The 24987-nt window shown below is 47.0% G+C and overlaps 1 protein-coding gene and 1 non-coding gene across 6 annotated transcripts in view; both read right to left on the bottom strand.

Annotated features, from left to right (window-relative positions):
- ATP10B (ATPase phospholipid transporting 10B (putative)) overlaps positions 1 to 24987 on the bottom strand; it is a 282609-nt gene that overhangs the window by 14572 nt on the left and 243050 nt on the right. For 4 of the 5 annotated variants that reach the window (XM_045508136.2, XM_010972219.3, XM_010972220.3 and 1 more), the window contains 7 exons: positions 22704 to 22888; positions 17247 to 17568; positions 14367 to 14443; positions 12934 to 13059; positions 6294 to 6494; positions 5012 to 5092; positions 3585 to 3689 (listed from right to left, as the gene is read on the bottom strand). In XM_045508136.2, coding sequence (XP_045364092.2) covers positions 3585 to 3689; positions 5012 to 5092; positions 6294 to 6494; positions 12934 to 13059; positions 14367 to 14443; positions 17247 to 17568; positions 22704 to 22888 — 1097 coding nt within the window. Of the gene's footprint in view, positions 1 to 3584; positions 3690 to 5011; positions 5093 to 6293; positions 6495 to 12933; positions 13060 to 14366; positions 14444 to 17246; positions 17569 to 22703; positions 22889 to 24987 lie in introns of those variants that run through there. The other variant, XR_006720747.2, reaches the window with a different exon arrangement.
- TRNAA-GGC (transfer RNA alanine (anticodon GGC)) lies at positions 23198 to 23269 on the bottom strand. Its single transcript has one exon. It is a non-coding gene; the product is annotated as a tRNA-Ala (tRNA).

Below are 24987 nucleotides of genomic sequence, written 5' to 3'. Positions count from 1 at the left end.
GTGATACACCAGGCAGTATATCCAGATTTATTTTGATTAAGTGTCATTCCCAATGATTATCTCTTCAGATACAGCTTCTCTACCATTCTTTCCTTGACTTACTATGTGGCTGCTGGAGCCATTTATTCTAGCCACCATTCCTCTTAGTTACATTTTTATGTTTGTGTGGCATTCTGTGGAAGTTCCTAGTATTACCTTCCAATTCGGTAGTTTCCTCTTAGTCAGTGTTCAGTCTAGAGTGGATCCCACAAATTGCATTTTTAATTGCAATGACAAACGTGCATTTTCAAGAGTTGTAAATGTTTCCTTAGCTTGGCTTAATTCCTAATATTAAAGGTATGACTCTGGTCTACCTTCCTCACAGCTTCTGGATAAAACTAGAACTCCAGATAGCTTGTCATCTTTCCTTCTTGAGTTGGGAAATGCTGGTCCAAACCTTGGACCCAGCAGTAAATGAGGCTCCTGTGTGTCTTACTCCAAAGGAGCCAGATTCCCCATTGCCAGGGTCTGCTTCCTGCCCTGGATTCCAGAGAGCCTTCAGTTTGAGCCAGTACCTCCTCTCCCCACTATGTGGCTGCCTCTTCTGGTGCTGGTGGTTTTGAAAGAAATTTAGCCTGTGGTTTCCTTTGCTGTGCAAAAGCTTGTAAGTTTAACTAGGTCCCATTTATTTATTTTTGCTTTTATTTCTGTTGCCTGGGTAGACTGCCCTGGGAGAACATTGCTGAGATTTATGCTGGATAATGTTTGGCTATATTTTCTTCTAAGATGTTTAAGTCGTTAAGCAACTTTGAGTTTATTTTTGTGTATGGTGTGAGGGAATATTCTAACTTCACTGATCTATATGTAGCTGTCCAGCTTTCCCAACACCATTTGCTGAAGAGACAGTCTTTACTCCATTTGTCAAGGATTAATTGACCAAAAGTTTGTGGGTTCATTTCTGGGCTCTCTTTGCACAGCAAAGGCAACCATAAGCAAAACAAAAAGACAACCTACAGAATGGGAGAAAATATTTGTAAAAGATGAGGCTGACAAGGGCTTGATTTCCAGAATATATAAACAGCTCATACAACTTGATAAGAGAAAAACAAACAACCCAGTCCAAAAATGGATCACAGGATCTAAACAAGCAATTCTCCAATGAAGACATAAAAATGGCCAATAGGCACTTGAAAAAATGCTCAATATTGGTAATTATCAGAGAAATGCAAATCAAAGCTACACTGAGGCCTCACACCAATCAGAATGGCCATCATCAAAAAAAAAAAAAATCCACAAATGATAAATGCTAGAGAGGCTGTGGAAAAAAGGGACCCCCTCCTACACTGCTGGTGGGAATGTAGTCATTATGGAAAACAGTATGAAGATTCCTCAAAAGACTAAACACAGACTTACCGTATGATCCAGCAATCCCACTCCTGGGCATATATCCAGAGGGAACCTTAGTTCAAAGAGATATATGCACCCCAGTGTTCATAGCAGCACTATTTACAATAGCCAAGACATGGAAACAATCTAAATGCCCATCAGATGACTGGATAAAGAAGCTGTGGTATATTTATACAATGGAATACTACTCTGCCATAAAAAGAATAAATGCCATTCGCAGCAACATGGCTGGCCCTGGAGAATGTCATTCTAAGTGAAATAAGCCAGAAAGAGAGAGAAAACTACCATATGATATCACTTAGATGTGGAATCTAAAAAAAAAAAAGACAAACTTATTCGCAAAACAGAAACAGACTCATTGACATAGAAAACAAACTTAAGATTACTGGTGAGGAGGAGAGGGAGTTGGAAGAGAAATTGGGAGTTTGAGATTTTCAGATACTAACTAATATGCATAAAATACATAAGCAGCAAGTGTATATGGTACAGCACAGGGAACCATAGTCAATATCTTGTAACTTACAGTGAAAAAAATATGCAAACGAATGTATGTCTCTTCCCATATGACTGAAGCACTGTGCTGTACACCAGGAATTGACATAACAGTAAGCTGACTATACGTCAATAAAAATATATTAAAAGAAAAAAAAATTTAGCTTGTACTTAAGCTTGCCGTACCTTTTTGGTTTTATCTCTTTGTTCCATCTGTCATTGGCATGAATTGGAGCAGAGCGGGTTTCAAATGGGAACTCTGTGATCCGGAAGCTCCTTTGGGTGGCCCTTACCCACCAGTGCTCAGCATGTCAGGGCCGGTCTAGCTCATGGTGGTGGAGGTAGGGGGTGGGGAGGAGATCCGATTGCAGAATGTTGGGAACACATTGAGCCTGCTTGGGGCAGTTTTCTAGATATTTAATATAAATGCTTTCAGGAAAGCCATTTCAGCTTGGCTAAGGACACCTTTCTGTAAAGTGGGCTCCCTGAAACCAGTCAGTCTTATCTCCTCACACTATTAGCATGGAGTTTAGAGGTCAAGAGTCAGCTGGCCAAGGTTCAAACTTGCTTCAGTCCTGAACTAATTGGGGAAAGCTTCCTCACCTCTTTATACCTATTTCTGTTTCTATGTATAGCTCTATAAAATGGGAATTAAAAAAACCCCTACATGCATGTATTGCAAAATGCTTACCATAATAAGTTTAGTTAACACCTGTCACTTTGCTGTACAACTGACCCTTAACAGTACAGGTCCTCGTAGACACAGATTTTTCTTTTTTCACTAAGTCTCTACCACAGTGCTACCCCACCCACGGATGTGGAACTAGGGATATGGAGGGCCAGCTGTAAAGTTCTACGTGGAGTTTCCACTGCATGGAGGGTTTGGGGCTCCTGCTTGTTCAAGGGTCAACTGTGTATGTGTCAAGTCGTCATGCAGTACAACTTATAACTGACATACAGCACTGCGTATCTCAATCTCAAAACCCCTCCAAATCCTATCTAACATGAAGGGCTCTGGGAGGTTAAATGAGATAATACATTAAAAGATCATGTAGATAGTTACCGGGTATATAATTTTAAGCATTTTGTCTTTATAATTATCATTGACTAGTAGAAGTTAACGAGAAAGCTGGTGTTGCCTTAGACACTAAAAGGTGATATTTGGAGATGCTTGATATGCTTACCTGGAGACAGTCTTTACTCCTTTACCTGCAAATTAAATGTGGCGCATAGCTCCCTAACACAGCCGCGAGTAGTCAGTCTACTGTTCTCCTTGTCTCTCAAACACCCCTGAATTTTTTTTTAACATTTTTTATTGATTTATAATCATTTTACAATGTTGTGTCAAATTCCAGTGTTCAGCACAATTTTTCAGTTATTCATGGACATATACACACTCATTGTCACATTTTTTTCTCTGTGAGTTATCATAACATTTTGTGTATATTTCCCTGTGCTATACAGTGAAATTTTTTTTTTTAATCAAAAATACCTATTCTGGTAACAGATTGTCTCATTGTCTTACATGTGTCAATTTTATCATCCTGGCCAGGTGGTAAGCACCTCTTTATCCACGGGGAACACAAGGAGTTCAGTGTGTACTTACCGAGTGGATCAATGACATGGAGTAGAACAACTCAGAAATCTGAATGTGGCTGATGGCCAGGAACATGATTTTCAGGCCAAAGGAGCTCTGGGGTACTTACCCAGGTCTTCATTTCCATTGCCTGATGCAAGAGGATTGTGGCGAGGGAGACGGTGTTGACGGGTGTCCCGAAGGTAAAGACGTCAATGTCAGAGCCCTTGTAGGTCTTCAGAGGAGAAAGAGACACTGTCAGATGTGCCCGTGGGCCGAAGGCCTTGGCTTCGACAAATGACTGTAAAGCATCAGTGAGGGCAGGTGTGACGGGAGGGGGAGGAGTGGGGAGGAGCTATCCAGCTGCCATGCACATGGAGCTGAGCCACGGAACAGACAAGATGAGGGATGAGTTGACAGGACTTAAAGATGCATTTGCAAAGGAAGCCACAAGAAGTATTCCAGAGCACTGCGGAAGGAGGGGGGCAAAGGATTTATCGAGTACCTACCAGGCACAATGCCAATTGCTAAAATTCGTCTCCACTTGGAAGGAGTGCACAGTCTCCTGGGCAGGGCAGATGTGGTACAACTTAAAGGGGTAAATGCCAGAATGGAGGCAAGTACAAGGCACCCTGGGAGCAGAGCAGAGCAGTCAGCTGAGGCCCTAATAAGAGGAGATACTCTCTTGCAGAGAGAGAGGAAAGGCTGACCAGGCAAAGGGAAGAACCGAGGGTGAAAAGTCCAAATAGTCCTAGGTGGTCGGTCTGTTGAGTACACAGGAAGGGCAAAGGGTGAAGCAGGAGAGGCAGGCAGAGGCCTGGCCAGGGAGGGTACGTAAACCAGGAAATGCACAGAAAGCACAAAATGCTGCCTCCTCAACACCCATCACGTTGCTAATTGCAAAAGAATGTCAGCCCAGAGGCCGGATAGACACCACTGTTCACCTGGTAGCGATTACCCCACATCTTAGTTCCCTGTCCAGGAGGAACACACACACACCCATGCTGTATAAATTCTCACTCTTTAAACTGAGGAATGAAACTGAGATGGGACTGGTAGCCCTTGCTATTCTTCTTTCTATTTCTGATCAGTGAGTATCCCTTATTATAAGACTTGCTGCCTTGACCTTGGAAGCACAAATATAGATAGAAATCAAGGGTTGCAAATTCAGAAACCTTCAGGGCTCAAGTAAGAAGCAGTCGGTGAGTGAAGAAGGCCACGTGGAACACAAAAGGGCATGGTGAGGACTATGGCAAAGTGGAGAACATGCACGCCATCAAAGCAGGGCAGTGAGTCAACTTGGGATTTTTGCTAGGAGGGAAAAATGACCCAGTGTAATGATAGCTTTTAGTTTTTCAGAAGCTGGCAGAAATTAAGATGTTTTGGTAAACTATTCTGCCTTTTCAAATATCCTGGGTTGGATGGAGTCTGTAGGCCACCTATATGGAGCCTCTGCTCTGAAGTGTCCAGAAAGATACTGTTAGTCTGGGATTTCATATAAACAGGACCAGTTCCACCCTGCTATCTGTATGGTTAGAATGGGGTCGTGCAACTTACCAGGTAGGGGATAAAGAAACAGACGAGGCTCTGGTAGAAGGCATCTACGATGGACAGCCAGAAAGTCCATGGGTTATAGCACTGCCAGGAGAGAACACATCGACAGTCCCCACCATCAGAGCAAGCCTCTCATCTACAACACCAACTAGTTCCTTGGGTTTCAAGAGGTCTCAGTGCAATTGGACTTTGGTACCTAGTAAGTGCTCAAGTATTGATGGTCATTCATGAGCTGCCCATGCTCATACGAACAAGAAAGTTTAGAGATTCCAAGGGTTCTGAATAGCATCCAAAAGGGAGCACTCAAACAGAGCCCAGGATCATGGGTTCCCAAGACAGAGCTGAGCGGCTTCAGAGGCCACGTCTCCCTCGCCTGAAGAGCTGGGGTTCCTGGCTGGCTCTCCAGCTGTCTTTGGGTTAGGACTGGGCTTGGCTCTTTGCTGACTGTCCACAGAATATCACCAGCTCGCCAACATCACATCTGGCTTTGCCCTCCTTTCCCCACCTTTCCCCCAGGTGCAAAGGATCCCTTATGCCTATCAATGTCCCTGCTCCAGAGCTCTTCCTGGCCCGAGTCTGTGCAGGTCGGAGTGCCTGTGTTCTGACTTCTCCAGATCATTTGGCGCATCACTGTGTCCTCTCTGTACCTTCTGAGAAACCATCCTGATGGCTTCTCAAGCCTTCTTTAGTCTGTCTGATACCAGCAAGTTCTAAACTGTGTTTAATACTGAGTTCTAAGTTTTGTCTCTTTCTAAAAAAATTTTTAAATTATTTTTTAAATGGAGGTGCTGGAGATTGAACTCAGGACCTTGTGCACGCTAAGCATGTGCTCTACCACTGAGCTATACCCGCCCTCCCTAAGTTTTGTCTTCTCCGACATAAAGTGGGAACCCTCCCTTATGAATGCCTCACCCAGTGACAGGCAAACTAACTTTTAGTCTCCGGGGTTTCCCAACTCAGCTGTGGGGGTTCCGTTGAAGGCGAGAGGTGACTAAGGGGGAGGGGACCTTTCTGCAAGCCCTCTCCCCATTCCACTAGGGAAGGCCCATATTAATGTGTGATGTAATTAAGAAATAACTAAAAAGAAGAGTGCCCACTGGTCTGGTCCATCACCTTCAACAGCAAATGAGGAACAGGCCAGGAAGAGGGAGCATTCCTGGGTCACGTGGGAGGCCAGTGGCAGAGCGGTGACCAGGACACACAGCCCCCAGCCCAGAGCTCTTTCTCTGACACCTCCAGGGAGGAGTCGGAGGTCAGCGGCCCCCTGCCAGCCCGAGCCCCTTACCTCGGAGTTCTGGCCACTCTTGTACAGCTCGGGCAGCGCCAGCAGTGTTTCCATAGAGAGGTCTTTATCCAGGATGCCGAAGACCAGAGGCGGCAAGGAAGTGAAGAAGAGATTAAAGAAGATCATCTGCCAGTAGTCGATCATGGTGGAGCCCGAGAAGCCGCAGAAAAACTGGTACCAGAAGAGCAGGTTGACGTAGCACTGCAGGCAGAGAGGGTGGCTTTGTGAGTGCGGGCCCGCGGGCAGCCAGTCCCCAAGCGCCGCTCAGGAGCCTCTGACAATCACTCCCCGCACACTCGGAGCGTCCTCGTTCGCGCCAGGCAGGGGTGTGAGGGTGGGGGGTAACCGCACTCCTCCCGCAGTGACGGCTGCCGTGACTCCTACTCCGACTGTGAGCCTTCTTCAGGTGCGGAGGGGAGCCCTGCCAGTTTGCTAAGGGAAGTGTTCTGTGGCGGCCAAGCCCATAGGCTTTTGGAGGCAGAGAGGACTGGTTTCGAATCCTGCTGTCATGTGCTAGCTGTGTGACCTTGGGCAAACTGCTTAGCCTTTCTGAACATCACCTTGCCATCTTCCTGAGGGGAGTAGTAGCACCTACACCGTGGCACGTGATCCCGAAAGGCAGCAGTTGTGACTAGCAGTGTGGTAAGAGGAAAGGGTGTCCCCGATGCTGGGAAGACTGGCGGGAAGACTGACGTCATGAGGGGGCTGACCTCACCACACTTTCCTCATGGCCACGCAACTCACAAGGGGGAAGGAGAAAATCTTATGCCAAAGTGTGGCTTTATGCTGCTCTCAAACGTCTTCCCCACTTAAGACCCCCCCCCACCAGAGAAGGGCATTTTGAAGAGCCTATTTATTATTTAATTATTATTTATTATTATTAATAGTAATAATATTAATAATAATAAATAATATATAATTATTATTTATAAATAATATTATTTATTTAATACTACTACTATTACTATTAACACGTTCATATTATTAAACCATAATTGCTACCTGAGCTTCTATTGGCGCCCGGTGTGTGATAGATCATAGTGTACCAGCATACAGTACGTTAGCAGATGTACAATATGTATGTATTATAATTTGTCCCAACAGCCCAGCAAGGTTAATGTTATTGCTAATATAACAGCACTATATTTATGCATTATTATATTCAATAATACAACTTGGTAATAATATTAATGTTCTTAGCCCCACTCTACAGATGAGGAATCTGAGGCTCTGAGCTGTGCCCGAGTTCAGAGCTAGAAAGCGGCACAACCAGCACCTGACTTGTTAAAGCTCTTCCTCTTCAGCCGCGCCCGCGCCTTCTCAGCTCCGTCACGGGATGATGCAGTGACAATGCTGACCGAGATTCCTCCCGCCAGGGAGCCCCATCCTTTGGCTCTTCTGCCCAGATAACCAGTGGGAACTGTCCTGGCTCTGAAAGAGACCCCCGTGCCCTGAGATACCCCGGACCGTGCGTCTGTCTGTCTGAAAGCCGGGCTCCCTTCCACTGCCGCTACGGGGCTTCCGGTCGCCTCCTCCCTCCTCCAGCCTCGTGATGCCGCGAGGACCTTCCTCCTGCGGGTTTCGGTGAAGGTCCTTCTCAGAGGAGATTTAGGAGAGAGAGGGCTCGTCTGCTACTGTGCTGCAGGTAGGTTTGAAATGCACTCTGGGCAAATCAACGGCAGCCGCTCGTGCCCTTGACACGGTGGGTTTCAGAAAAATTGAAGTGCTGAAGTCTTGGTGCTGGCGTCCAGCCCCTTCCTCCCTGCTGGGTGAGTAAGACAGTAACTCTTGTCTCCACGTACACAGAGGCGGCTTGAGTGGCTCAGCCGGGGTGAGTCACCGCACCCCAGTCCCTCGGCCGGCCAGTAGGGGCTGGCACTGCCACGTGAGGCTGTAGGCTCCGAGGACGCCAGGGCTGGAAGTGACGCCATCTACACGCGATTCAACAGTAACAGCAACAGAGACTTCTAAAGCGCTTCCTGCGTCCGTCCTGACCCACCCAATCTACGCAACAGCCTTGCGAGGCAGTCCCTGCTCTCCTCACCCTGCGGCTGAGAAAACCGAGCCTCAGCGAGCTCAGACCACAGGGCTGGGGTTACAGAGCTAGTAAGCAGCAACGCCCAGATGTTCTGGCTTGAGAGCCCACTCTCAAAATCACTACGGAAGTGGATGTGTTTGTTAGCGTGAATTCAGGTTCTGAGACGACAGCCCGGTCTGCAGCGCCCTGGTCCAGAGCCCTCCATCCCACGGCGGGAGAGGCCCAGCCCAGGGCGCCGTGTCAGGGTGGCGCTGAACACAGAATGCCGGGCTGGCGCTTTCTGCCGCGGGTGCCAGAGGCAGCAGGGCATCCTCCAGTGGTCACAGTGTAGGTCTGCTCCTTCTGCCTCCAACCCTCGAGCTCTCCTCTCCGGACCCTGAGCATCAACTTGGTCTTTTAAGGTGCACAGTCTTGCCATCCAGCAGGTGCTGTGGCGCCTGACCCCGTTTTCACCCACGCTCTGGCCACAGCCGAAGCCAAGGAAGGAAGACGGGCAGTCCCCGGCGCTAGGGTCGGGGAGGCTGAGGCTCCATGGCCAAGCGTGATGATATCATGTGACATTTCTTGAACAGTTTACGCTGAGACATGGCACTAGGGACGCTTGGAGAGCAGACAGCACACTGCCTGTATCCCGGTGACCTTTGCCTTCAAGCGATTTGGCAACATACAGGGAAGAGCATGGCTGGGTTTCTCGGAGGCACCGAGTGCCGTGGTGGTGAGGGCAGTGGACTGGAACGGAGTCCCATCTCGACTCTGGCTGCCTTATCTGCGTGACTTGGGCTCTGGCCCGTGGCTGTGTGTCTATAAAACAGATAATAAACGTCCCCACCCCCGAGGCTGTCAGCACCTGCTGCTGTTGTCATGGCCACCGTCACTGTCACCATCATCATGTAGTTTAGCCCGGACAAATGAAACATTTACTATGTACAGGGTGCAGTTCTGAACACCTCACACCTATTAACTCGTTGCTGCACACCATCACCCCGGGAGTTAGGTGGCATTTTCTCATTTTACAGATGAAGACACTCAGAGAGCTTAATAGCACTTAAGGCCACAATGCTATTAAGTAGCAGAGCGGGGCTGGGATTCGAACCCAGTCTGACTCTTAACACGTTTGCTCTTAACCTCCGCCCTACAGCTAGCTGTTACAGTTACACAGGCATGGCAAGTTCCCAGCACAGTGTGTCTGGCACCTGGGAAGTTCTCTCTTAATGGCGGTGGGTATTCATGCCAAACAGCCCCAGGCAGGACTGGGTATCAGGGCATCAGCACGAGAACAGGCGTGTGCGGAGAACCCTGGCGACCCGGGCAGCAGAGAGCTAGCATTTGCCGAGCTCCCCGCCCTACACTGTGCACACCAGAGGCACTGAGGGGCTTTGTCTAAGCCCTAGTGGAAGCAATCAGGTGTTCGTGCTTGGACACCGTTGGCTCAGTTTCCTATAGAGATGTCCTCACTGAATTATATTTTAATGTTGATTTTTATTGAGTTACTTAAAAAAAAAAGAGTGACTCTGTGGGAGTTGGTTTTCATTTCCTACAAAAATGCCATTGAAGACAAGTTTCTGATGGTGGTCATGTGACTTTTTTCCTAAAGGTCTGCTTGACAAGTTGACCTCTGTCTGAATTTAGAGCAAAGAGAAAGTGTTTCTCCTGGAGAACTGGTCTGCTTGTTCTAACCAGACATTCAATACTCAGCATCTCATCCTAGGTTCCTGGTGGGACCCACCTCCTCCTCCCTTTTCTGCGCTTCCTGACCTACACTTTTTTATATTTTCTTTATAACTTCCCTATTGATTTTGTGTTTTTACTGTAAACTGCTTACACTTCATTTTGGAATTCGATACAACGTATGCTATAAAATTATAAATAAACTTCCTGAAATATTTCCTGTCAGGACTCGGCTGTCACACCTCTCCTCCTCAGCCAGGAAACTGGTCAACGCACAGTTAAATCTCCTTTTCTTTCAGGCCATAGCTTAACTGCTATTTCCTTCTGGATTCATTAGGTTGAGAAGTCTTCTGGCGATATGTCTGTAGCGCCCTGACCTTCCTCTGGGGAGACAGATCGAAGAAAATGTTTTTTAAATGTTAATTTCTTTTTCCCTGTACTAGTGCTTGTCAGTCTCTAAGGTCCACATGAGTCGCATTCACACGATGCTCTTGTTGCTGCTCCAAGAACCACGTTTTGAGAAGCAAGATGCACTGGGACCCAGAGATGACAAACTACATCCTGCAAGCAGGTCAAATCAAGCCGTAAGGAAGGTTCCCTGGGACACAGCCACATGGATTCAGTGGCACATGATATTGTCTAAAGCTGCTTTCATGTTGCCACGGTGGAGGTGCGCTGGTGTGACAGCAGCTGCACGAACTACAAAGCTGAAAACCTCTCTCATCCAGCCCCTTGCAGAAGAAGTTTGCTGAACCCTGATTTAGACTGTAAGCCCCATGAGAGCGGGGACCACGTCTGTCTCAGTCTCTGCTCTACACCCAGGGCCTGCTAGTGTTCCTGACCCAGAAGACGTTCCAGAACGATCTGAACAAAAGAAGTCAACCGTGGTGGTTCTGTTGTCCTAAGACTCATCCTGGAGTTTTACCATGAACGCGTGCTTCCTTCCTCCGCAGGTCGTGGGAGGACCTTGCTCCTTGCCAGTTGCTCTGCCTGGCTGGAGTCCCTGCACCCCGGAGGGGACGCCCTGAACCCCTGATGGCATCGCTGAGATGGGGCGCCTGCTGTTGCTCCCACGCAGCTATAGTGTGGTGATTAATTCACTGTTCACGTTCCAGAGGAGGTGGGGTTTTAATCCCGTCCGAAATTGGTTTGGGATGTGGAAGTCATAGTTCTCTGCCCTCTAATTGCAAGGGGGGGATGATGCGGCATCAGTATTGCAGTTCCGAGCGTTGGGCTGGAAATAAATATCATTTCAGCTCTGAAAGCATGGCTGGCTGGAAATGTTTCCTTTTCTATTTCAAAAATTTAATGTGGAGAAGAGGTTGTGCTTATTTGAGAGAACAATTCCTTTGAAGGCGAGAAAAAAAACATTGAATGGGGGCATTTTGAATTCTAAGTAAACAGTCTTGGAGGTCACATAGAGACTTGTTTGCATAGATTTGCTGAAATAATAGTACCATCCAGTTTATCGAATTTATATTATTTTTTTTTGTCATGCATATACATTGAACTTGGCACAAAAATGCTTAGTCCTGAGTCAGAGTAACTGTGACAGTGCCTGAAAGCAGGCGTGGGAGAATGGAAAAAAGATGGAAAAAAATAAAGCCATTTTGTAGCTGCACTTGGCCGATGTGTTTCTCTTCCATCAGCCTGGACTTAATCCCTGCTTTTTCCTTATGCAAACGGGAGTTGGAGTCTGTTTAGAGTCTCTTGGGATTATTCAAAGGTCCTTGAACTAGATAATGAAAACCTCAGGCCCTGTTCCCTCCCTGAGTGTGGCAATGTTCTGACTTCTTCCTCTACCCATTGGTAATCAAGGGCTTTGCAGACAAGTGCCGCTGGTGGTTTTAATACCTCAGATGATCTGTGCCTGCTTTGGGCCCTTATCAACAAGACAGAAATAAACATATTTTTTCGGAGAAACAATAATATCTTCATATGATTGTATTTGTATTCGGCTACATGCTACCCAGAGCTCAGACGCTGAAGCCTCTCGATAACACTGCTACGGACAGAGCATCCCAGCCTCCCTATCTTATTGATGAAGAAACCAAGGCCCAGAGAGGTTAAGCAACTCTTTCAAGCCCACAGAGTATGCTAGAGTTAGGCAAGACCCAGATGATCACCCTGCTCTGAACATTATTGCAAACAGGTATTTGATTTAGAGGTCCTTGTTGAGAAGGCTGGTGAGCCTGCAGTGATGTGTTGGGTTTTGAGTGGAAGCCAATGACTCCAGCCCCAGACCTCCCCCTGTCCTCTCCCAAGGGGCGGGGTGGGGCTCTTGTGCTGGTGGCTCTCTCTGGGGAGGATACCGAAGCTATAAGTCAGGCTAACTGTTCTTCAGGGCTTTCTTCCTTGCAGCCAGAAAAGACATCTCATTTATAGAGCCCCCAGAAGAGCAATGACAGCAGCAACAATGATAAAAAAGAACTGCTGACTTCATAAGGTGATCACTACCTGCCGATCACTTTCTACACAAGCTGTCACCTCGTCCTCATAGCAAGTGTATGACAAGAGTGCTATTAGCATCTGCATTTTACAGGTGGGGAAACTAAGGTGTAGGCTGATTTACCAAATGCGGGAGCCTAGATTTGAACCAAATATGATCTGACTCCACAGTCCATGCTTGTAATTCTACTCATGCTGCTGCCCCTAACCTGCCAGGTGCCTTCCAGACAGTGTTGCCAGTCTTCACCATAAGCTCACAAAGTAGGATTAGCCTCATTTTATCAAAGAAATTAAGACCCAGAGAACTGAATTATCTTGCCCAAGGTCGCTGAGCTAGTCTGGGACAGCTTCAGGCTTCAAAGTCCAGATCGGCCGGACTCGCCCCCTTATGCTGAGACACTCTGTCTGTCCTGGTGGGAAGAGCTGGGCCCCCCTGGCAGGGACTCCCAGGGTCCCGTGGGCGGAGGTGACCAGAGGGTGACTCACCACGTTCTTGTAGAAGTAGTACACCACCATCCTGGCCAGGCGCGAGTAACACCAGTGGCCGTGCACCAGCAGCAGCTTCTTGAGGTGGCTGAAGCGGGAGATGGCGAAGTCGCTGGACATGACGGCCTGCAAGGGCAGAGCGGAGACATCAGCTTCCCCCCACGGCTGCCAATACCCGCCCCACCCCAGGCTCCCTCGAGGGCCGTGCTCTGTCCAAGGCCATAGCTGGAAGGGTCTGAAAGACCCTTTCTCATAGGTAGCACCCTTGAGTGGCTTTTGGGTCTCTGACACCCCACCCTCTTTTCTGGGAAATCCAAACTTCACTAGAATCCAAGAAAGGCAGGCCAGAGGAGACCGGTGGTCTGGTCTGGCCCTTCACCTCCTTCTGTTTATTCAACAAGCATTTACTGGCAACCAGATGTGATGCTCCACCAGACAGAAGGGGCTTCCGAACAAGTGACCCTCAAACCCCTGAACACCCTTGGCCCCTCCTGAGGCAGGCCGTTCGCTCACTCCCCGGGGGAGCTGACGGTTGGCTAGCTCTTCCCTTCCGTGGAGCTGAAGTGTGTCTTCGGCCCCTAGGATTACTCAGAACAAGACCCAGGTCATAGGACTTTGAAGAGTCTGAGGCTTGGACGTGCCTGGTTGCACATCCTGCTGTGAAGCTTGGTCCAGGTGTTTAACCTCTCTCAGCCTCAGTTTCTTCATCTGAAAACGATGGAATAACAATCCCTAACACACAGGGTGGGGCGACTGCTGAAATTAATGGGATAGTAAACGTCACGTGTGAAGAGACTGCTGGCCTACGGCACACTCACCAACAAATATAGGCCGTGCCTAATGTCTGCACTGGGGGTGAGAATGTAATTGTTCGTGGTTCAGAATCACAAAGTGGCGTCTGTCTTAATGGGGAAACATAAGCACCTCAAGTTCATATGCTTGTCCCAAGCTAAGTTTTGAGTAAATTGGGTAAACTTTTAAGGTGAACCAGGCAATTTATAGGCCCATCTGGCCATCAGGGCTGAAATGGCAAATGAAACGTGTTTTCCAATGTCTTTACATCCCTCGCTGCTCACAGACAGCGCCACGACCTTGGCTGTGGGTGGAGATCACAGGGAGGAAGCGGGAGTCAGGGGAAGGCGTGGTTTCCCCTGAACGGTTGGGCACTCTGCGGCTTTAGAATACAGAACACAGCCAGCTGACTGTTAAAAGCCAAGCAGCCTTTGATCTCCCTCTCTGTTCTGCAGGACCAGGCAGTAGGGATGTGGTGATGGAGGTTATGAATAGGCATGGAAGTCCCCTGCCTTTCGGATGATAATTCTGCAAAGCTCTCTGGGAGAAGTTCCTCCAACACTGTGGGGCAATTCCTTATCTCGCCAATAAGGATAAAGGAGAGTTAAGAGAGAAAGGAGAAGAATTGAAGGGGACAGTACCTGCATGCCTTCCTGTCCAGATATCCCAATTCCAATATCAGCAGCTTGAATCATGCTGACGTCATTCGCTCCATCACCTGAAAGGAGAGAGGGTGTAGGTCATGGTCCGACTGCTGCGTGCCAATGAGAATTTTTATATGAGTGCCTCCTAAAGTGTCCCCATTTGTACATAATCGAATCCTTTAATGCTGCTCTGAAGAGTCCTACAGAAAAAGTCATCACTACAGTCATTTAGCGCAAGAGATGTCTTTTCTTCTTTGGACAAGAAGCCCTACTTTTTCTTTATCACTCAGCAAATAATTATTGTGTCCTTTTTCTAGGTACAATGTTAGGGACTGGGAGTACAATGGTGAATGAGACACAGGCAGTGTTTTACAGTTTGCCAAAAAGGCCTTTGCAGATGTTACCATGGACATTTTTTTTTTTTTTTTTTTTTTTTTTTACCGAGGAGCAAATAGAGAATTTGAGCAGCACAGGGACTCGGCAAGGGTGATTCAGCCAGTGAAGGGACCCGGGAGAACCGGCTCTAAGATCTTTCTAATTCCAGGGCCAGCAGACCTTCCCTCGCTCAGGATAACTTATAATACTGACCCTATCAAGACAACTGGAATCTTGGATAGCTAAACCATCAGAGACTGTCAGTGGTGTCCAAGGACAGGGACGGTGTTCAGTTATGTCTCTGAATATAGGAAAATGGAACTGACTCAGTTTTTGGGTGGAGGTCCAGTTAGTCACATTGAGTTGCCATTCAATGGACTCAGTTTCAGGAAGCCGGAGGTTAGGGCGTGGACAGACACACACCTGCAGGTGCCAACTTTTACATCAGCACTGTCAAACAGATTTTTTCTGTAATGGAACTGTCCTGTATCTTTACTGCCCACTGTAAAAACCATGAGCCACCTATGACTATTGACATGTGGCTGGTGAACGTCTGTTTAAACTTAAACATACAGCAGGTGGCAACCATTCTGGACAGCACAGCGCTACACGGCGAGGTCTTCCTCACAAGCCTGGCTTTTCCCAACGCCTTATCCTTCAGACTAGAGTTTAGCAAGCTTTTTCTAGAAAGGGCCAGATAATAGATATTTTAGGCTTTGTGAGCCAAGAAGCAAAACTGAACAACTGGTCTGCTGAGAGGCAAATCGTTTTTACACATTTTACAATTAAAAACACAGAAACTGTGCTCGGCCCCTCTCTAGAAACACGCGGTGGGCTGAACTCAGACTGAGAACCATGGTTTGTGGACTGAACTGCCTTCCGTGTTCTCGTGCCCCCGCCTGTTTTCCCAGTAGGTTCTCATAATCATACACCACTACATTCACATGAACCATTCTAGAGAATATGGAATTGGGAGAGAGAATTTTCTTCCTCTAATTATTTGGCAACAGAACGTTGTCCATCTTAAAAATTTTGTCATTGTAAGTAGCCGTTCTTTTTCTAAGGATCCTTTTTTCCTTGACAGCATAGCAGTGCATAATTTTCATCTTCCCCAGGGCAGAGCAAACCCACCCTTTAGCCTCTTCTGCTGGCAAGCCCGCGGAAGGAGAGGCGTGGAATCGCGCTATTTCTCGCTCTGCGGGCTCCCTTGCTGCTGCCGCCGCGGCCGTTAAGCCAGTCCCCGACCTCAGCGAGTCAGTGCTGGGCTGGTGCCTTGAGTGTGCCTCAAGTTTTGACGAGGACAATTCAGGGGATAAAATTAGGATGCAGTTGCTAAAGCTGTGCCCCCCTGTGTTCTCCTGTCCACTCCCCACTTTTTTTTTCCCTTTTGGTCTTGAACTGCTTTTACTTCAAGATCAGGAGGAAAAAACAAAACAAAAAAAACACAATGTAAAGGAGGAGATCTGTTATTTGAAATGTCAGGAAAGAAAATCTCTTTCCATGTCTGTGAAGGAGGATGAGAACCATCGGTAAAAATGTCCCTGAACGAAAGCAGCGTTTACTATGTGCTTGGTGTGTGCTGGGCATGGGATGAAGCTGACTTTGTCCCTCTACTTAAGAATCTACCAGGCCTACTGAGCAGGACATCCCTGAAGGCATCATAGCTCCGCGGGAGCCCCAGGGAAAAGGAACAGGAGGCGGGCCCGGAAGGAGGTTTTACAGAGGAGACGGCTTGAGCAAAAGCCTGGAGAGAGAGAGAACGAGGCTCATGGCGAACGGGAAGCAGTTTCATCTGGTTGGAACACCGAGAACTGAGTGATGGGGAGAGGATGGTGGCCATGGTGAGAAAGATGGAGAGCTCAGGGAGACCAGACTGTGAAGATTCTGGTGAACCAAGTTGGGTTGTTTCTAGAAGGTTCGAAGTAAGGACAGTTTTAATCTCTCTGCCTCAACCACGGTTAAAGTTGAGTCTCTTATCAAGGATTCGTCCTCAACCCACAAGCCAGCGTGTATGACGGGTGTGCATCGTGTTGAGTCTTGTATTTAGAAACAAACATACAGCGTTAAACACAGGACAAGGCTCAACTTTTAAAATCTCCCCACCAGCCATCAACACTTAGCAGAATGTCGAATCCACAAACATCTGAGGTTCATAGTATTGTGTCATGTGTCAAGTACTGAAGGGGACATGGTCTGCATCGCAGAACTGAGTTGGCCTGAGTGTCTGTCATTGAGCGACCTGGATGTTCTGAGCTTGAGGCTCCTCTTGGATTTGGCCTCCATCCAAGTCCTGATTTTTCCTCAGTGGACCGGCTAATCCTGAGAACTGGGGTTCTCACTCCCCACTCTTAGCCTCTGCTTCATCTGCTGGCTGCTATGTCTTGATTGCCACATTGAACTCCCTCCCTCTAAGACAGTGACCCTCAGCCTGAGCATCCCGACTGTGACACCTGGCCTCCCCGCTCTGGGCCAGGCTGCCCCCTCCCTCCGCAGGACGGGTACCTATGGAAAGGGTCATGGCTCTCAGCCTGTCTCGCACCAGCTTGACGAGCATGCTCTTCTGGAGCGGGGTGGAGCGGCAGCACAGGACGGACCGGCAGTACTGAGTCAGCTCCAGAAATTTCTTCTCCAGTTTCCCCTGGGAAATGGTGTTCAATGTCTTCCCATCGATGACCAACCCAACCTCTGGGGCTGTAGCTCCTAAGGTGGGGGGCGGTGTCTCGGAGGGGAGGCAGGACCCAAAGTGCTTGCGGTCCGGCTTCTGTGGTCCATGGAATTGCTTGACCTCTTCCAGTGCAAAGTTGAGGATGGATTCACAGGTTTCCTAAAAGAGCAGAATAATGAATTTGGTATTAGTGGGCAACACTGGAAACGCAGGTTAAAAATCTCACTTTCTCCTTTAGTAAAATAGTTAATAAAACACTACCATTTAAGAGATGACCTACGAATCGCTCTCTGAGTTTTACATTTCTCTGCAATATTTCAAACAGCATCAAAGCAATATGAATTTGGGACCAAATTAATGGCCAAAATAGGACAGACAGCTTGGGAACGGGAATGGAAATAGCTCAGCAAGATGGGGACTGATACAGGCATGGTGTAACAGAATAAATAATATCGATACATTAGTAAATTAGAACCATATGTCATGCCGGCAGAGTGCTTTTCATTCCTCACAAGTCATCTCCGTTCTCCTTTGTTACTCAGAACATTCCTGTGTGGTAGGGTAGGGTGGGTATTACTGGTTTTAGTTTAGAGATGAGGAAACAGAAGCAGTGAAATCCTTAGTAACTGGCCCCAGATCATCCAACCAGTAGAGGCAGATCACTACGACTTGACTGTGGCTTCTTAATTGAAAAAACAAAACAAAAACATACATTGACTGTGTGTTTATCCATTGATATAAATGCATTGCTAGTACTGGTTAAAACTGATCATGTGAGTCTTATTGATTTAAAGAAACTTATTTTTTCTGATGTTTACCTTGAAATGCAGTGAAGGAATGATTTCCTCCATCAGTTCCCTCCACTACTTTTGATTACATCAAAGATAAAGACAGATTTTGGATCTAAATATATTCTTGATACCTCTTGTTTCTGTCAATGTCACTTTGAAATGAAGACAGACAACAGTTATGGCAGTCAACTGGGTTCTCAATTTTAATAGCATTATTCTGTTCACATGGTCTTTGTTCAGCAGTGTTCTCTTAGTGGTGAGGGAGGACGACTATTCATTCACTATAGTGCTAAAAAATTCTTCTAAAAATAAATTCTAAAATGTTCAAAGTGAGTCAATTTAAATGAAATCATTAAATCAACAACAGTACAGGTAATGTGAGGATTTAGGCAAAAGACTGTGAGGTTTGTTCTGAAATCACAGGTTTGGAGACCAAGGATCTAGAAGCTTCTGAGAATGTTGGGAATAATTTCTGCTTAAGTAGAACCACAGTTCATGATTCTGGAGTCCTCCTTTAGGGGATGCTAAACAGCATTGCAAGCAACTGGGTGTGCACAGAGCCTGGGGTGCAGGGCACACGAAGTAGCTCCAGGAGCAGGTGGTTATGCCTGAAGCACTTCTCCGGGAAAGAGGTCAAGACGGTCCCTACCGGAGGGTGGGGTGGCCACACATTACATACAGGCAGACCTCGGAGATACGCAACATGTGTTCGGTTCCAGACCACCGCAATAAAGTGACTGTTGCAACAAAGTGAGCCACGAATTTTTTTGTTTCCTAAGGCATGTAAAAGTTATGTTTACACCGTAGTCTATTAAGTGTACAATAACATTATGTCTGAAAAAACAACGTCCATGTATCAGTTTTAATATTTTATTGCTAAGAAGTGCTGTCATCTGAGCCTTCGGCAAGTTGTTCCCTTTTTTCTGGTGGAGGGTCTTGCCTCAGTGTTGATGGCTGCTGCCTGATCAGGGCAGTGGTTGCTGAAGTTTGCCACATCGATGGACTCTTTCATGAGCGGTTTCTCTGTAGCATGTGATGCTGTTTAATAGCATTTTACCCACAGTAGAGTATCTTTCACAATTGGAGTCAATCCTCTCAAACTTTGCCACTGCTGTGTCAACTTAGTTTATGTAATATTCTAAATTCTTTGTTGTCATTTCAACAATCTTCACAGCATCTTCACCAAGAGTAGATTCCATCTACAAGAACCACTTTCTTTGCTCAACCATAAGAAGCAACTCAGCTATTAAAGTTTTATCAGAAGATTGTAGCAATTCAGCCACATCTTTAGGCTCCACTTCTGACTCCAGTCCTCTTGCTGTTGCCACCACATCTGCAGTGACTCCCTCCACTGAAGACTTGAATCCCTTAAAGTCATCCATGAGGGTTTGAATCAGCTTTTTTCCAAATTCCTGTTAATGTTGATATTTTGACCTCTTCCCACGAATCATGAATGTTCTTAATGGCGCCTAGAATGGTGAGTCCTTCTATAGAAGGTTTTCATTTTACCTTGTCCAGATCCATCAGAGGAAGCACTACGTATGGCAGTTAGAGCCTTATGAAGTGTATCTCTTAACTAATGACTTGAAAGTTGGAATTACTTCTTGACCCGTGGGCTGCAGAATGGATGTTGTGTGAGCAGCGTGGAAACAACGTTGCTCTTGTGACACGTCTCTGCCAGAGGTCTTGGGTGACGAGGTGCACTGCCCATGAGCAGTAATATTTTGAAAAGAATCTTTTGTTCTGAGCAGTAGGTCTCAGAAAAAATCTGGATATGCTGTCATCCAGGCTTTGTTATTCCATTTATAGAGCATAGGAGGAGCAGATCTAGCGTAATTCTTAAGAGTTCTATAATTTTTGGAACAGTAAGTGCGCACTGGCTTCAACTTAGAGTCATCAGCTGCACTGGCCCCTAACAAGACAGTCAGGATTGGCGTCTCCTCTCTAGCTATGAAAGCCCTAGAGAGAATATTTCCCCAAGGCCATAAAGCTGTTTCGTCTCCACTGAAACCTGCTATGTAGCACAGCCACCTTTGTGACATCCCTTAGCTCCATCGTCCGGATAATTTGCTGCAGCTTCTGTATCAGCATTTGCTTCATCCTGCAATCCTGTGAGATGGAGACGGCTTCTTTACTTAAACCTCATGAACCCACCCCTGCTAGCTTTAAGCTTTTCTTCTGAAGCTTCCTCATCTCTCCGAGTCTTCACAGAATTGAAGAGAGTGAGGGCCTTGCTCTGGGTTAGGCTTTGGGGTGAGGAAGTCCTGTGGCTGGCTTGCTCTTCTACCCAGACCACTCACACTTTCTATCAGCAATAAGGCTGCTTCTCTGCCTCACCGTCCGTGTGCTCCCTGGAGTAGCACTTGTAACTTCCTTCAAGAACCTCTCCTCTGCAGTCACCACTTAGCTAACTGGCACAAGAGGCCCACTTTTGGTCTGTCTCAGCTTTTAACGTGCCTTCCTCGCTAAACTTAATCATTATTTCTAGCTTTTGGTTTAAAGTGAGAGACGTGTGGCTCTTCCTTTTGCTTGAACGCTTATGAGGCAATTGTAGGGGTTTAGCTGGCCTAATTTCTGCATTGTTGGGTCTCAGGAAATAGGGAGGCCTCAGCAGAGTTGGGGAGACTGGTCGGTGGAGCAGTCAGAACACACATGAATGAGAACCCTGAGGTCTTGCTTATAGTTTTAAGATACGTAACAAAGAAACAGTAGCCCTAAATCAATTTATAGTTAATCAGGCAGGTTCAAACCCTTGGAAGAAACATCCACCGAATATGCAATTACATTAAACTGGAGTGTAGAGAAATCTGAGACTCAGAATGGATTTCCCCAGTTTCTATCTTAATGCATCTGTGCACCCACTACTTTTTCAAGGGGATGAGAAAGACTAATCTTTCAGGTTTAGTGGGCCCAGGGGTGTGGGCAGGGTCCAACACTCAGCAACCATCTTGGAAGGTTGCAGACAGCTTTAAAATTGTTGACAGTGACCGAACTCAACATGGAATGTGGCCCACTGTTCTTTGGGAACTTTGGCTAATTAATCAACCAACATCTTCAACTTTCTACAGGGATGCACTGCACTTAACAAAACCCCCAGAAGCCCACTCCATCCACCTCACGGCCATGCAGACGCCCTCCCCCTGGGATCAGCTGGAGTAAAGTGATCATTGCAAATGGAATTTCCATGGCAAGCGGGGCAGGCAGACGTCCACACTGTCACAGGGATCAAGCACCCAAGCAAGCTGCTAATTACTTCCTTTCCTAAGCATGATATTAACGCCAAGATTTCCCCGAGATTACTTTCATTTTGAAAATTCACTGGGGTTTAATCTAATCATAGCATAGCCTGCGCACCTGACAAGAAAGTAAATGATTTTTCCAATTCATCTAAAGGGCCTCTGGCACTTTTTATCTGTGTGCATTACCTTTTTTATTTAATGTGCATGTGGATTCTTCATGGAATGAAAACCAAATTGAAACCTTACAAACTTCAGTTCCGGGTCCAGATCAGCCTCAGGCAAAAGTGGAGGAGGGAGATTCCGTCATCCTTCCTGCCTCTCTTTCTGGGCTGTTTCTTCCCTTTCTCATCTTCCTCCCTCTCTCCATCCTTCTCCTCAGGGTATGTTCTAGGTCTCCAGGTGCCCTCCGCCCACCACCCCTGCAATCCAGTGCTTCCCTTGTTACCTGCCCACGTCCACCCCAATCCCTGCCCCCTTGTGGGAACACACAATGCCCGGCCCGCTTCCCATATCCATCAGCCAAGAAGACAGTGGAACTTGACTGCCTGCAGTTTGCATTGTGAAGATCGATGCTTCCCTCCTAAATGGAAAAGTGTGTTACAGCTTTAAATACAGTTCTTCAGACTTCACGCAAACCTCGCCCGGTGTCACTCACAACCTGTTCAAGTTGAAAACTGCGGTCTATTTTTTTCTCTCTCTCCCATCAAAACATGCTGGTTTCATGTATCATTCCCTTTGGGTTTTACTCAGTGGCAACCAATTTGACATACAAATTGGAGCTGAAATTTTAACCTCAGAATAATTTCTATTTAATTGGTTTTTTTTTTTTAATGGATGAGTTAGTCCAAAGTATAAGAAACAAACAATTAAGGTTCTGTCTGGCATACTGCGAAGAGTGCTGGCCTGTCAGAAGAGCATCCTAGACTTAGTCTATCTGCCAGAAACCACCAGGGTGGCCCTGGGCAGGGGATTAGCCCGGCGGTCACAGTTGCTCATATGTCGACTGTGGAGATTGGGCCAAGGGATCTGAGAGAGGCCCAACTTTCTCACATGTACTGCTGGACATAATATGAACAGACTGGTCAAGCGTGTGTAGGGATGAGGTAGAGGATACTGGGCTGGATGCCTTCCAGGGCCCTTTGAATTCCAAGATTCGGGGGTAGGAGTGCTTCCCCTGCAAACCCAAATCCCACCCACGAGCCCGCCTCCTGTTGGCCTAGGGGCTGCCCTGCATGCAGACATCTGGGCCCCGCTTCGGCCTCACCTGACTTTCTGTGTTAATGGAGTACACGGTGTCCGTCTGGTCTAACAGTCTGCAGGAATAGGCGATGTTGACCGCTGTCTCCTGCTTATCGCCAGTCAAGACCCAGAGCTGGATCCCAGCCTCCCGCAGAGCAGAGATTGTGTCAGGAACGCCTTCCTGCAGCCGGTCTTCGATCCCAGTGGCTCCTGGAGTGATGATTAAAGACACCAGAGCTCACATTTCGGTTCAAAAAGTAGCTGCATAATTTCCCCAGAGCCCTATCAAGCCAGGCAATGATTATTAACTGTCTCCCGTGTTCTAGGCTGTGCTGAGCACCCAGGACACAGCCGTGAAACAGACGGAGCTGGTCCCTACGCCCTCGCTGCTCAAAGGTCTGTTGAATCAGTATTTTTTTTTTTTTTGGGTCCAACTATTTTATTATTATTATTAAACTTTTCATTTAATTTTTTTTAATGTTTTGGGGGGAGGTAATTAGGTTTATTTATTTATTTTAATGAAGGTACTGGGGATTGAACCCAGGACCTCATGCATGCCAAGCACACACTCTACCGCTGAGCCATACCCTCCCCCAACTCAGGAGTTTTAACTGAGCTATGTGAGGAGAGGAGCCCAGGGTGCCGGGCAAACGTATACCAGGAGACTCGAACTTCACCTAGAAGGTCGGGGAAGGCTCTTGCTGAGGAAGTGCCATTTATGCTCAGACCTGGAAGATAAAGCCAAGTGGTGCAGAAGGGGGAGAATTCCAGGCAGAGGGATCCGCATGTGTGAAGGCCCAGAGGGCAGAGTAGAAGACGACACAAAGGGAAGCAGAGTCAGGGGAGAGGGGAGGCCAGGCAGAGGGGGGAAAGTGCTGGGTCATGTAGAGCCTGTCCGGGCATCAAGGGATTTCCCTCCTGTGTGTTTGATAGCAAAGAAGCTGAGAGTGATGGAATCAGCTTTGAGTTTTAAGAAGATCATTCTGGAGAATGGATTGGAGGGTGGAGGAAGCAGGATGAGACTGAGGGCTAGTGGTTCAGAGGAGAGCAGATGGGGGCTGGACCAGCAGTGCGGCAGCAGGAGTGGAGAGACGGAAATCTTTGCTTGGCAAGTGCTCGCCGCAGAATAGTGACTCGGGTTTTTAATATTATTCTTGAGGGAATTAAAGATGCAGATTCCATAATTTTTCAAAAGGTGTCAGGCTTTGAGCCAACCTAGATGATTATCTACCCAAATGTCAAATAGGTGCCAAGTGATTAAGCAAAAATAAATCTGCATTGACATTGAGATTCATTTCGAACCACAGACTGATGGCTGCCTGTGTCACTGTGGGCAGGAGGGCATGCCAATTCATTCCACAGTCCTGAGTGACAATGGGTGGTCAAAGCAGTTATGCTGGATGCATCTTGAAGAGATCATTTCATACTGTGGAACCTTGGTGTGAATGCACGGCAGTTTCCTGGTGGTGAGATGACATCTTCCCAGCCCTAGTCCTCTCCTTCCCAAACCACCTTAAGGGAAGAAAAAGAAACCTCTCCATCCTGAAATGTGCCTGCTTTGTATGTCAGGCCCAAGCACGCAGGCAAACAAGCCCACAGAAAGCAGGGCCGAGCCTCACCTTTCCCTCCAAGTGTTAGCCTGGAAGCTGAGACTGAAGCTGATGTGCATTACAGGGCGGCAGAGTGAAGGAGAGAGAGGGAAATGCATTTATTTGTGTGAAAGAGAAAATGAAACAGGTAGGTGGTGAGAGCCTTTCTCAGCCAGGGAAGCTGACAGGTCCTGAAAAGTGTGTTCTTTTTTTTTTTTTTTTAAATTCTTATTTATTTTTTTGAAGTGTAGTCAGTTTATAATATTAGTTTCAGGCATACAGCAAAGTGATTCAGTTATACATAAACATATATTTTTTTTTCCGATTTTTTTTTTTCCATTATAGCCCATTACAAGAAATTGAATATAGTTCCTGGGCCATCCAGCAGGTCCTTGTTGTTTATCTATTTTATATACAGTCATGTGTATCAGCTTGTTCTCTTTCACACAGAACCAGCTCAGGAGTGTGCCTCACCAGTGGAGACCAAAAGGCTCCCCAGAAGCAAAAGAAACCTCAGGGGCATCGAGGGGGTCAGTTGCTCAAATGGGGTGCCATTCTGGTGGCCTGGAGTGGAGGATGCAGCTGCCTGGCTGACCCCCAAAAAATGAGTTCTTGAAGCTATGGTAAATTTATACAATGGAATACCATTCAGCAATAAAAAATAAAATAAAATAATGCCATTTGTAGCAACATGGATGGACCTGGAGATTGTCATTCTAA

This window comes from Camelus bactrianus, chromosome 22 (genome assembly GCF_048773025.1).
Source record: "Camelus bactrianus isolate YW-2024 breed Bactrian camel chromosome 22, ASM4877302v1, whole genome shotgun sequence".
Taxonomy (NCBI): Eukaryota; Metazoa; Chordata; class Mammalia; order Artiodactyla; family Camelidae; genus Camelus; species Camelus bactrianus.
The sequence above is the reverse complement of the archived record's forward strand: the minus strand, read 5'-3'. Positions and strand labels throughout refer to the sequence as shown.